This window comes from Gopherus evgoodei, unplaced genomic scaffold (genome assembly GCF_007399415.2).
Source record: "Gopherus evgoodei ecotype Sinaloan lineage unplaced genomic scaffold, rGopEvg1_v1.p scaffold_58_arrow_ctg1, whole genome shotgun sequence".
Lineage (NCBI taxonomy): Eukaryota > Metazoa > Chordata > Testudines > Testudinidae > Gopherus > Gopherus evgoodei.
The window spans coordinates 83,695-96,601 of NW_022060079.1; the positions used below are offsets into that span (position 1 = coordinate 83,695).

Sequence of the window (12,907 nt, forward strand, 5' to 3'; positions counted from 1 at the left end):
CAGGGGGAGCAGACAGACCCTTACACCCTGGTCCAGCCCCTGACCCTCCCCCTGCTGTGGGTTTCTGTTATGATTGTTTTGTTCTCCTCCTTTTCCCCCTTCCACCATCCTCCCCCCCACCCCCGGCGCCCAGTACTTTGATGAGGAAATGGAATACTATGAGTACCCCGACTCTCATGGGAATAAGGAGGATGGGAGCGCACCCCTCCCCATGCTTTCGGGGGGCGAAGTGGAGCAGGTAACCCGGGGGGGCAGGTTCTGCTCCCCCTCCCACGTCCGTCTGTCTGTCCCAGCTCCCGTTGTGTCTGAGTCTCATCCTCTCATGGCAGTGTCGTCCGTCTGTCCATCCATCCATCCATCACTGCTTCATGGCACCCCGAGCAGGGGTGCAGGTGGCACAGGTTGGGGGGGCAGGGAATGGGGCTACTAGTAGGGGAAAAACCATGCCCCCCCCTTATTGTAACCTGATGGTAGGACCTCCGGGGGGGGGACAGAGGGGAGGGAATCCCGATGTGTGCTCCATACAAATGGGGATCCCAAGGACAATGAGGGTTCTGGGATGACCCTTGGAGATTTGGGGTGCTCTGTATGTATCCAGGTCCCCAAGGTGGAGAGGCTCCGGGGCGACCCCTGGAGATTCGGGGTGCTCTGAATGTTACAAGCTCCCAGGGATAGAAGGGGTTTGGGGTGACCCTGAGGGATGTGGGGTGCTCCGTACACCAGGGAGTCCTTGTAGCAGCCCCGGCTCCCCGTGAACTCATGCCGTGTGTGTTGTTTTCTTTCTGTGCCCGGCTCCCGGTCTGTGTGTGTGTCGCTGCCATCCTCATCCTCACCCTCATCACCTCCATCCTCCTCCTCCTTGCCGTCGCGGCACCAGAAACCCGCCAGGCCGGGCCACAAAGCGCCTGCCAAGCCGGCGCCCAAGCAGCAGAAACAGCAGCAGCTGATGAGCATGGCCTCAACCTACGGCAAAGCTCCCAGTGGCGGGAAGTCCCCCGGGAAAGCCCCCGGCAACGCCAAGTCCCCTGGCAACGGCAAATCCCCTGGCAACAGCAAATCCCCTGGCAACGCCAAGATGGCAGCTGGGGGGAAACACCCAGCCGTGAAAAATGCCCTGGGTAAGGCCCAGACGGGGGGCATGGCCTACGCTGGCGCCGGCACGCCCAGGAAACACGGCAACGGCTACCAGCAGGTAGAGCAAGAGCGAGGCATCCAGATCGGTGCTGGCCCCCCCCCAGGGATAGCACGATCTGAGATCTGTGGGGGGAGCATGCTCCTCCCACCCCCTCCCTTCCCCCCGTCTGTGCGTCTCGCTCGTGTCTGTCTGTCTGTCTGTGACGGGGCCATTCGGGAAACGCCTCGGCAACAAAAATAAACCAGCAGATGGGGAATGTGGGGAAGGCCTCAAATCCCATTCCCTGCCCCATTCCCCACCCACCCCCGAGCCAGGTGGGAGTCGGTGCCCCCTAGAGGGGACAGGCCCCTGCCCCATTCCCCACCCACCCCCGAGCCAGCCAGTCCCCTCCCTGAGGCTGGGTGGGAGCCAGCGCCCCCCAGAGGGGACAGGCCCCTGCCCCATTCCCCACCCCCCAAGCCAGCCAGTCCCTGCCCTGGGGCCGGGTGGGAGCCGGCGCCCCCTAGAGGGGAAAGGCCCCTGCCCCATTCCCCACCCCCCTGAGCCAGCCAGTCCCCGCTTTGGGGCCAGGTGGGAGCCGGCGCCCCCTAGAGGGGACAGGCCCCTGCCCCATTCCCTGCCCTCCTGAGCCAGCCAGTCCCCGCCCTGGGGCCAGGTGGGAGCCGGCGCCCCCTAGAGGGGACAGGCCCCTGCCCCATTCCCTGCCCTCCTGAGCCCGCCAGTCCCCGCCCTGGGGCCGGGTGGGAGCCGGCGCCCCCTAGAGGGGAAAGGCCCCTGCCCCATTCCCCACCCCCCTGAGCCAGCCAGTCCCCGCTCTGGGGCCAGGTGGGAGCCAGCGCCCCCTAGAGGGGACAGGCCCCTGCCCCATTCCCTGCCCTCCTGAGCCCGCCAGTCCCCGCCCTGGGGCCGGGTGGGAGCCGGCGCCCCCTAGAGGGGAAAGGCCCCTGCCCCATTCCCCACCCCCCTGAGCCAGCCAGTCCCCGCCCTGGGGCCGGGTGGGAGCCGGCGCCCCCCAGAGGGGAAAGGCCCCATGTCCCACTTCCCTCACATTTTCTCTCCGAGTTAATTTATCTTGCACCTTCTTTCCTGTGAATGGACACCCCGAGTCCCCCTTGAGTGACATGGGGCAGTCGCTCCCCGGCAGGGGGCGCTGCAGGGGGGCGCGATTCCATCAGCGATCGGTTTGTCTCTGTGTGTCCAGGAAAATGAGCCGGGATGAATCCAGTTCCGCTGCCCGTGCCCCTTCCCCAGGGCATGGGGGAGAACAAGAATAGCCTACTAATACTTCTGTCCTCTTTCCCTCTCTCCTCTAATCCATCCATCCCTTTGCATATCTGTCAATCCATCCTCATGCATGTATCTCCATCCATCTCCATGCACTTCCGTTTGTCCACTGCATCCATCCATCCCTGTGCATATTTGCCTGTCTGTCCATCTGTCTGTCCATCCCTTTGCATGTTTATCCATCCATCCATCCATCCATCTGTCCTCATGCATATCCATCCTTCTCTCCATCCATCCATCCATTCACATGCATATCCATCCATCTGTCCTCATGCATATCCATCCTTCCATCCATCCATGTGCATATCCATCCGTCCACGTGCATATCCATCGATCAATCGACATGCATATCCATCCATCCATCCATCTGTCCTCATGCATATCCATCCTTCTCTCCATCCATCCATCCATCCATCCATCTTTCTCCCCTGCCCCCATGACTGCTGTTCCAACCCTGTTCCCCCCTGGCCCTGGCAACTGCTGACCCCCACCCCCCAGGATGTGGGGCTGTCCCCTACGGAGGAGCCCTGGGGGGCTGGCGAGTACCTGGATTATACCCTACCCCCTGACCAGGACCCTGATGGTGACTACTGGGAGGAGACAATGGGGCTGGAGGCAACTCCCCCCTCCCCCTCAGAGCCCTGGGCTGAGGTAACCACCCTGGGGTTGGACTGAGGGGTGGCTAAGGGGCTGGATGGGAAGGAGCAGGGGGCTGAGCTGGCTCCAGGGCGAGGTCTAGCTCCCCACTAGTTCCCACGGCCCCACTATCTGTCTCAGTGAGGTGGGGCCTTAAATGCAATTCAAGGCTGGTCCCCCTGAGAGCTGCCTCTGTGCTGATCCCACGATGGAAGAGATGGAGACCCTGGGGGAGAGGCTCCAGGGTCAGAGGGGAAAGGACTGAGGATTCGGGACGGGGGGTCAGGACTCCTGGGTTCTATCTCCAGCTCTGGGCGGAGAAAGGGGTCTAACGGGTCAGAGCCGGGAGAGAGGAGGCTGGGAGTCAAGGAGGTCTGGGGGATCCAGTTTTGGCACACCTCCTCCATCCTGTTTCCCAGTAGGCGCTGTGCTGTGCATTAATGTGTTGCTGGGTTTCTTCTCCTTCTCCCCCATCCCGTGGGGCAGGAGGCTCCCAGCCCGGCGCCTGCCGCTCCGGGTGAGGACGAGGTGCTTGTGGAGGAGTACATGACGGGGCAGGAGTACGAGTATGTCTATAAGGACTTTCCCGAGGGAGCCGAGCCATCGGAGCTGGGGCCCGTGCTCTCCGCGGAGACACCCCAGAATGGAGGCGTAAGTGGGGCACGGGGACATCTCCTCAGGCCCTTCCTCCTGCTGGCCTCTCATGAGCGGTCTTTCTCTGGTCACTTCCTCTTTGTTGTGGGGTCACTTCCTCTTTGTGGTCTTTTGTTGGCAGCATTTCCTGTTGTGGCATCACTTCCTGTTTATTGTGGTGTCATTTCCTTTTTGTTGTCCTGTGTTGGTGTCTCATGGTGTCATTTCCTGTTTGTTGAGATGTAACTTCCCATTCATGGCTCTGTGTTGTTATCATTGTGGTGTCACTTCCTGCTTGTGGCCATTTGTTGGTGTGTCCTGGTGTCATTTCCTGTTTGCCGTGGTATCACTTTCTGATGTGTTAATTCCTGTTTGTTGATGTGTCACTTCCTGCTTTTCATGGTGTCACCGCTGTTTGCCATGTTGTCACTTCCTGTGTGGTGTCATTTTGTTTGTGGCATCCCTGCCTCCTTGTCAGCATTTACTGTTGTGTCATGGTCATTTCCTGTTTGTTGTGACATCACTTCCTCCATGTTGGCTCGGCATCGTGGGGCTCATGGCTGTCCATTGCGGCATTACTTCCTGTTCGCTGCCTTCACTTCTTGCCCAGTGTGGGGGTCGCTTCCTGTCTTTGGCAGTCCTTCCTTGCACTTCACTGACCATTGTGTCACTTTCCCTCCGCCATTCCATTTCCTATGATGCGTTTCCTCTCTTGTGAGGTCACTTCTTGCTTGGAGTGACATCAGCACCCTCTCCCCCACCTTGTATGTTCAGAGATGGGCCCGTGGTGCCCCGATGGCATCACACCTGATGTTGAAACCATGACATCCTCTGCCTTGGCAATGCCCCTAACCCGCCAGGGCATCCCCACTCTGTGATGTCATCCCCATGTACAGCCATCTCTGTTATTCACCCACCTCTCCGAGTATTGTCAGTGTTGGTGTCAATTACCGATTTGGGGGGATAATCCCCAAAAGGGATGCGGTAATTCCCCTCTCCCCACGCTGCCATCTCAATGGGGCTGGGGATTTAGGGCCAGGGGCCTCTCCAGATGTGAGCCTTTAAATATCTCCTCCCCCTGACTCCCTCCCCTTGGGTGTGTTTCATCTGGTGATGTAACCTGTCCTCAGCTTCCGTTCAGAGCCGCTGTGGGTCGCGATGCGTTGATTAGCTCAGAGCTAACAGAGCATCCTAACTCACGAGGCTCCAAGGGAGCTGGTAGGGGTGAGGGTGGGCTCCAGTGAGAAACAGCAGCTGTCTCTCCCTAGGTCCCAGAAGGATAACTGAAGGGTTGGGACAAAATCCTGGGGCTTTACACAAAGCCTGCCCCAGGTTTACTCTGACTTTACTCCACATTTACACAGACTCTGCTGCACGGACATGCGTACCTTACTCCATTTTCACTCAGACTTTACTCCACATTTACACAGACTCTGCTGCACGGACATGCGTACCTTACTCCATTTTCACTCAGACTTTACTCCACATTTACACAGACTCTGCTGCACGGACATGCGTACCTTACTCCATTTTCACTCAGACTTTACTCCACATTTACACAGACTCTGCTGCACGGACATGCGTACCTTACTCCATTTTCACTCAGACTTTACTCCACATTTACACAGACTCTGCTGCACGGACATGCGTACCTTACTCCATTTTCACTCAGACTTTACTCCACATTTACACAGACCCTGCTCCGTTTTCAGAGCTTTCTCCAGTTTTATTCAAACTTCACTCCTGTTTTACTCAGATCTTAGTGAGATGAGCTCCACTTTTATTTGCACCTCGTTTGGACCCTGCTCCATCTTCACTGAGCCCTTGCACCAGTTTTGACTCAGACTTTACTCCACTTTTCCTCAGACCATGGGGGATAGGGAGCCTCAGATAACAGAGCCTGTGGTGGTGCAGCTGAGTGGTGCTGGACAAGCCCCGCTGCCCAGTGCAGGAGCTGGGATTTGCAGGGCTGGGAGGGTGCCGGGGGGGGGCCTCGGGTGTGTTATATTGACCGGGCCCCTCTTTGCGGTTATATGTGTGTTACCCCCAGGCTGTGCGTGGAGTCAGAGGCTACAAAGGAGAGAAGGGAGAGTCGGCCGTCATGGAACCGGTAGGTCCCTGCGTTGACTGGTTAGGGTGAGACCAATTGCTCCCACCTGCCCCTCCATTGTTCATGCCTGGACGTTGCCCATCTCTGCATAGCCCAGGCCGTGGGGTCCCTCACCCCCATGCAGCCCCCGATGCACCCTGTGGCAGGAGCAGGATATCCTGCTGTGCATGGGACAGAGCCCACCTCGCCCCTGCCCTATTCAGAGATCAGCGCGCCCTGCATGCCCCGTCACAGGTCACCTGGGCCTGGAACCTCCCCTGGGTTGTGTGTGCGCGATGAACGTAGTGATCTGTAGTGTATGTATGCAGGGGGGCAGAGTGCACGTGGCAGGATGAGACGTGTGTGTGTCTGCATACACCTGTGTGAACAAGCATATATGTATTGTCACACCTTAAGTGTGAAAAATTGTGTGCGCACATATGTTGCATGTGCCTCTGAGTTTGTGCATGAGTTTGCACAAGCCCCTGCATGCAGATTCACATTTGCATCTGTCTGTCAGTGCTTGCAGCTGTTATGGTGCACATTTGTGTATTTGCGAGTACCTGTGTGTGCACATCTAATTTGCATGTTGGTGTTAGTTCCCATGCGTGTGCATCTGTTACGCACCACGGTGTGTGTGTGTGTATTTGCACACCCTGGTGCATGCATGCCACAATATTTGCATGTTTGGGTTAGTATATGTCTCTGTGTGTGGGAGGGTGCACAGTCGTGTGTTCTCAGCCCATGCCCCTCTCTCCTGATGGGGAGAGTGGGTGAGGGGTGTGGATGAGTCAGGAGATCTTCTCCCTTTTCAAACTCACCTGGGCAGTCCCAAGTCTCTCTAGGGCACCTCATGGCTGGGGTCATGTCTGCCTAAGGGCTCCTCAGCTGGGGGCTTTATCCCCCACCCCCCCCGGCCCACTGTGCCCTCGCCCCACCTGGGCCTGTCACTGGCCTAACCCTGTTATCTGCCTCTCGTTCCGCAGGGAATGCTGGTGGAGGGCCCCCCCGGCCCTGAGGGACCTGCGGTAAGAGCCTGTCTGTCTGTCTGTCTGGGGAGTTCTAGGGGATGCTCTGGGGCTGGGGGCAGATCCCCGTGCTGGTGCATTAGTCTCACTGTGTGTCTCTTGTGTGTTTCCTCAGGGCATATCGGGGCCACCGGGCACACAGGGCCCCCCGGGACCCCCAGGAGATCCTGGTGAGAGGGTGAGTGCGAGCTGGAACCTGGCCGCATGGCAGGGGTTGTGGGTCCAGCATCAGCTCTGGGGGAGACCGCAGCCTCCCTTCCAAGGGAGGAGTGAGTGTGTGTTTGCACGGGGAGGTGTGAATGTGCGCTGGAGTGGGATGTCATTGTGCCCTCTTGGCTGGGGAAGGCGCTGTGCGTGTGAGTGCCTGGGAGTGTGCATGCGTTAGCGTATGTGATTGTGCATACGCAGCACCAATGGCCTGGGATGTTTGGGGATAGGCCAGAGATCCCGGCAAGTGTCAGTGTATGTCAGAGTGTTGGGAGAATATGAGACTCACATTGTGTGTGGGGAAGATTGATGCACCACTGGGGGAGCTGGGGGTGCTGAGAAGGGCAGGGGAAGCAGCAGCACTGTCTGAGGGCAAGATCGCAGCCCCGCCCACCCCATGCAATAACCTCCCACTCTACCTCTCTCTCCAACAGGGTCCTCCTGGCCGTTCAGGTCTCCCTGGCTCGGATGGGACGCCTGGACCCCCTGGCACATCTCTCATGCTCCCGGTGAGTGAGGAGGTGTTTGATGGGTTAATGATGGGGCTGCTGCAATCTGGAATGGAATGGGCTAACGTAGGCTGATTAGGGTCTAGGACAGCAGGGGAAAGTGCTGATAGTATGACCTAGAGCTTGGGTGGCTCTCTGGGATCTAGAATAAAACCAGAAGAAATACTTGTGGGAGCTGGACCAAGGAAGTGTATGGAAGGTTGGGGCTCTCAGGTCTAGAATAAGACCAGGAGAACTAATTGTGTGATCTAGAACCAGAAAGGATAATGTGGGTTTGTGGGTCTTGAATAAATCAAGGAAGACTCTCATTGTGTTACCTATAACTAGGGACAATACGATGTGTCTGTGGAAGTCTAGAGCAGGCATGAGGATTCAGATAGCAGTATCCAGAACTAGTAGGTGATACAATGGGTCTGTGGGGCTCAAGAACTCAGATACCTAATACCGTAGACTATACAGTGGGCCTGCGGGGTCTAAAGTAAAACAAGAAGAACTCTGATAGCATGGCCTAGAACTGGGGAGGATACAGTGGGTCAGCTGGATTCTAAAACAAAAAGGGGAACTCTAGTACTGTGATCTGGAATGAAGATTGTAGAGTGGATCTGTGAGGATCTAAGATATGGGAGAGAGGAGACTGACTCTCTTAGCTAGTCCTGGTTAGTATGTAGTGGGGATCTTTTAATCTAGAACCCAGAGAGTAACCCCTAAAACAGAGGTATTTCAGAGTATAAAGCTGTAACAGATGAGATGGATTCTGCAAGTATTACCTAAAAACAGAGCAGATGTCTAGATCTATATCAGAAGAAAAACTTTGTATATGTGATCAGGAACTGGAGACTGCACTGTGGGTGGGCCTGTGTGGAATCTAGAACAGGACCGGAGGACTCTGGTGCTATTCTCTAGAAATGTAGTTAACATAATAGGGATATGGGAATTTAGGATAGAAGGGAGAGCCCTTGTAGTGAGATCTAGAACTGGAGAGCACAGTGAGTTGAGAACCAAAAGGCTAGTACTAATAGCATTATCTAGAACCAAAGATGATGCAGTGAGTCTATAGGTGTCTAGAACAGCTGATAGCATTACCTGGAACTAGCAAGGATACACAGTGGGCTTATGTGAGTATGGAACAGAAATGGGTACTCTGGTTGTATTACCTAGAACCATAGAGCACGCAGTGGGTCTGTGTGAGTCTAGATGAGAAGGGGGAATACCAAGAATGCAGCCTGGAATTGGATAGGTTGCAGCAAATCTCTGGGTGTCTAGAAGAGGCCAGGGAAGCTCCGGCAATGTGATCTGCCTGCCTCCCCATGAAGTGAGAAGGACAGAGCAGGACTTGGGCTCTGGAGCTCTAGGGAGGGCTCTGGGCATGTCTCCCAGGAGCCCAGTTCTGGGATAGTGATGTGAATTCAGGGATGGCACCACTGTGATTTTCACACCTGAAGGTTTGTCTTTCCTCCCCCAGTTCCGGTTTGGGAGCAGCGGCGGAGACAAGGGGCCTGCGGTGTCAGCACAAGAGGCACAAGCACAGGCCATTTTACAGCAAGCCCGGGTAAGTTGAGATGGAGACAGGGCAGGGAGAGTTGGGCTGGGTCAGGATAGGGGATCCAAGGAGCCTGGAAAAGATCCTGCCTTATTTTCTTCCCTGGTGCCCTGATAAATTTGGTAATCAAGAACCCAGATACCAATGGGTTGTTACCTTTCTAGAACCATGTTATGGGTCACTCTTTTATTACTCTTCAAGATTCCGTACCAAATAGTGGTTGTGCCCTTCCAGAGCTTCCGCAAGGTCACAATTTACTGCCAGTCTAGAACCGCAGGATAATGGTTTGTCACCTTTCTAGAATCTCAGCAGATCCCTGTTTCTTACCTTTCTAGGTTCATTTATAATCTTATGGTTAAGTAGTTCTTCAAAAACATCTCAGTGTACTGCCCTTCTAGAACCAGGACGAGATTACAGTCGACTGCTCTCCTGGAACCACGGGGGTTACAGTCTGTGCCCACCTACAACCCTTATAACAAAACATTTTACTGCATTTCTAGAATCCCAAAACTATCATGGATCATTGCCTTAAGACTGTGATTTATCTTCCCTTCAAACCTCAAACCTTATTAACCCTCCCGAGTGCTGAGCAAATCACAGTTTCCCCTTTTCTAGAACTCCAATGAGGCCTCAACTTGTCATCCTTCTAGAACCCCCATTCTAGGACCATACTTGTCCCCTTCTAGAACCCTGCTGATATCACAATGTGCTTTTTCCAGAAACCCCAGTAAATCTGCTGCTTCTTTTCTAGAACACCGAACATCGCTGTTTTCCCTCCAGTCTATTGATGCTGATAAATTCATATTTTATCCCCCTCTTAGATCCCCAGCTGGGACCACGTTCTAATCCCCCCAAACCCCAATAACTCTCTAGATCCCCAAGTTTCCTGTTCAGCCCTATTCTAATCCCACCCCTTATTCCCTGCTTTGTTCTGAGTTTGGCTGGGATCCTGGCTTGCTGCTGTCTAATTCTCCTTCTCCTCTCTCACCCCTAGATGGCCCTGCGTGGCCCCCCGGGACCCATGGGATACACCGGCCGGCCTGGGCCCCTGGTAGGTATCTGCTGTGAGGCGGCATTACTTGATGGCTGGTGCTTTGGGGATGTGGGGGCAGGTGTCAGGGCTTAGGGGGACTTGTTGGCTTGTCCCTGGGGCGGGACACAGAGCGCTGGAGTCACTAGGGCTTCATGTCCTTGTGTTCCCCGTGCTCTGCGTGTGTGGGCCTGGTGTCACTGGAATGTCATGTCCCCAGGTTCTGTGGGTCCCAGCACCCTGGGGTATGGGGCCGGGGGTAGGGCGGGGGACTAGTGTCACTGGAATTTCACGTCCCCAGATTCTGTGGGTCCCAGCGACCTGGGGAGAGTGTGGGGAGGGTTGTGGCCCTTAGCCCACGTGCTGCCCCTATGTAACCCCCTCTGCTCTGCTATCTCATTCCAGGGGCAGCCAGGGGGCCCTGGGCTGAAGGGGGAAGCTGGAGACTTTGGACCCCAGGTAACAGGCTTGGCCTTGGCAGGAGATCAAGGGGTTGGAGCCCAGCACGACCCCGACTCTGACCCCTGGCTCCTGCTCTGACCTCTTGCTCTGACCCAGAGACATGACCCTGTCACTGACCTCTTATCTCAGCCACTGACCTCTGACCCCTTCATTCTAACCTCAGGAATCTGACCCGTCACTAACCCCTGACCCCTTCACCCTGACCTCTCTCTCCAGCCCGTGACCCTGGTCTCTGACCCTGACTCCCAATCATTGGCCCCTGACCAGGGTGAATGACCCGTGACCCGCACCTCTGTTCTGTGACCCTGACTCACGATTAGTGGCCCCTGACCTTGATGTCTAACCCTTGATGCTGGCAAGTGACCTCTGACCCCTGGTTCAACGCTGGATTTATTCTGGGCTGTTTGGATCCTGTGACTTACAACCCTGACCCAGAGCCGGGGTCGCTGCCGCCCACCCCTCTCTTTACCCTTTGTTACTGCTTTCTGCCACCCCACCCCTCATTAACCCCTCAGACACTGGGGAAGAACCCCCGGCCTGATCCCATGAACCACATCCCACCCTGAAGCCTAACCCTGATCTGACCCCCCAGAACCCCCATTAACCCCCAGGACCCTGGAGAGCTCCCACCCCCATTTCTCCCTCTTCTTTTCCCCCCACTACTGCTTGTGGGGGGAAGCTCTGTTCACCCTTTCCCTCCCTCTCTCTTTGTAGGGACCCCGCGGGCCGCAGGGCCTGTCTGGCCCCCCAGGGAAGCCTGGAAGGAGGGTAAGTGTGTGCATCCTGGTGGGGATACCCCAGGGTGGGGGCAGTTCTATGCCTGGAGAGTCTCCTGTCACCTCGTCTCTGTGTCTCTGGCAGGGTCGGGCTGGAGTCGATGGTGCCCGGGGGATGCCCGGGGAGCCTGGTGTTAAGGTAACAGAGTCATGGCTTCCATGGACAAGGCACTGGATGTGAGCCTGCCCGGGGGACCAACCAGGGCCTGGCCTCCTTGGGCTGGTGATCCACTAGGTCCCAGCAGTGTAGATCCACTGATGATCCAGTGGGTCACTGCTCTGGCGACCCACTGGACTGTAGCAGTGTTGATCCAGTAGGTTGCATTGCTGGTAATCCACATTGCCCCTGCGAATCCACCAATAGTCTATGAGGTGAAGGCACTGAAGATCATTAGATCACCTGAGCTGGTTATCCACTGATGGTGCATGATCCAGTGGTAATCCACTCTTCTAGTAACTCGCGCATTCAGCCTGACGATCCGTTAGCGATCTAGTCATTTGCTGTGTGAGTGATCCACTCGGTGTGTGCACGAATCTCCTGGTGATGCACTGTCCTGGTAACCCACCCACGCAGCATGGTGATCCTCGTGCACCTGTGATCCACTCTAGCATATTGGAGACCCACTAACTCAACCAGCGACCCTCCGGTTCTGTGTGGGAACATCACTGCTTCAGGACCAGGATCCCTGGGGGCCCCCGCGGGACAGGCCCACCCTCGTTCCCAGTGGGGATTTGCAGCCCGCCTCCCGGGGATGGGGTGCCCTGGAAGGGGGTCCTGCAGGGGCGTCTCCCCAGCTGGGGCGTGCTGGTTCAGGGAGCTGTTCTGTGTTTCTCTCTGCAGGGCGACCGAGGCTTTGATGGCTTGCCGGGGCTGCCGGGGGACAAGGGGTACAGGGTGAGTTGCGTTGGCCGGGCGCCTTGCGGTGGGGAGGTGGGAGGACTGTCCAGGTGCACTGTTGGGATCTCCCTGAGAGATGGGGCCGCCCCACAGTCAGTTCTGGCCAGCCCATGTGTGTGCTACACAATTGTGCACCCCCCTTTGAGCATTGATACACACACAGACACACAACTGTACACCACACAGCCAGAGCCACTGCCCCCCCTTCGCAGTCACACGCCGCCCTACCAGCGCACACAAGTGTATCTACGCACACAGATATATACAGTCTAGTTCCAGCAGGGCTTGTTTTGGGGCAGACCGACGTCGGAGCCGAGCCCTTCTGGCCTCAGAATCTACTCACAGTCTTATGCACCCTGCACAGCGCACACAGCCACGCGGAACACTACAGACGCACAACCACGCACGTCTCCACAGCCGTGTCACCACAAACACACCGCACCGCACCACGCAGTACACACACAGCCGCCACTTGTGCAGCCAGGCACGTGCAGTCACATAGTCACATAGACACAACCACGCACACGCTAACACTCTCCTAACTACGTGTGCACACACTCAGATACGCAGCAATACACACAAAGCCACTGCATTCACACGCAGCCCCACACACGTGCAGTCGCACAAACACAGTATACACAGCACAGGCAGTTGTGCACGTACGCACAACAACACAGCTG

At 56.4% G+C, this 12,907-nt stretch overlaps 1 protein-coding gene across 1 annotated transcript in view; it reads left to right on the top strand.

The window, feature by feature from the left end:
* Nucleotides 1-968: 968 nt before the first annotated feature.
* Nucleotides 969-12,907, top strand: part of COL11A2 (collagen type XI alpha 2 chain) — a 57,157-nt gene continuing 45,218 nt past the window's right edge. The window contains exons 1-11 of the mRNA XM_030547398.1: nt 969-1,192; nt 5,739-5,798; nt 6,764-6,805; nt 6,921-6,983; nt 7,447-7,521; nt 8,984-9,070; nt 10,056-10,112; nt 10,497-10,550; nt 11,268-11,321; nt 11,415-11,468; nt 12,171-12,224. Coding sequence (XP_030403258.1) covers nt 1,076-1,192; nt 5,739-5,798; nt 6,764-6,805; nt 6,921-6,983; nt 7,447-7,521; nt 8,984-9,070; nt 10,056-10,112; nt 10,497-10,550; nt 11,268-11,321; nt 11,415-11,468; nt 12,171-12,224 — 717 coding nt within the window. The 5' untranslated portion in view covers nt 969-1,075. The remainder of the gene's footprint in view (nt 1,193-5,738; nt 5,799-6,763; nt 6,806-6,920; nt 6,984-7,446; nt 7,522-8,983; nt 9,071-10,055; nt 10,113-10,496; nt 10,551-11,267; nt 11,322-11,414; nt 11,469-12,170; nt 12,225-12,907) is intronic.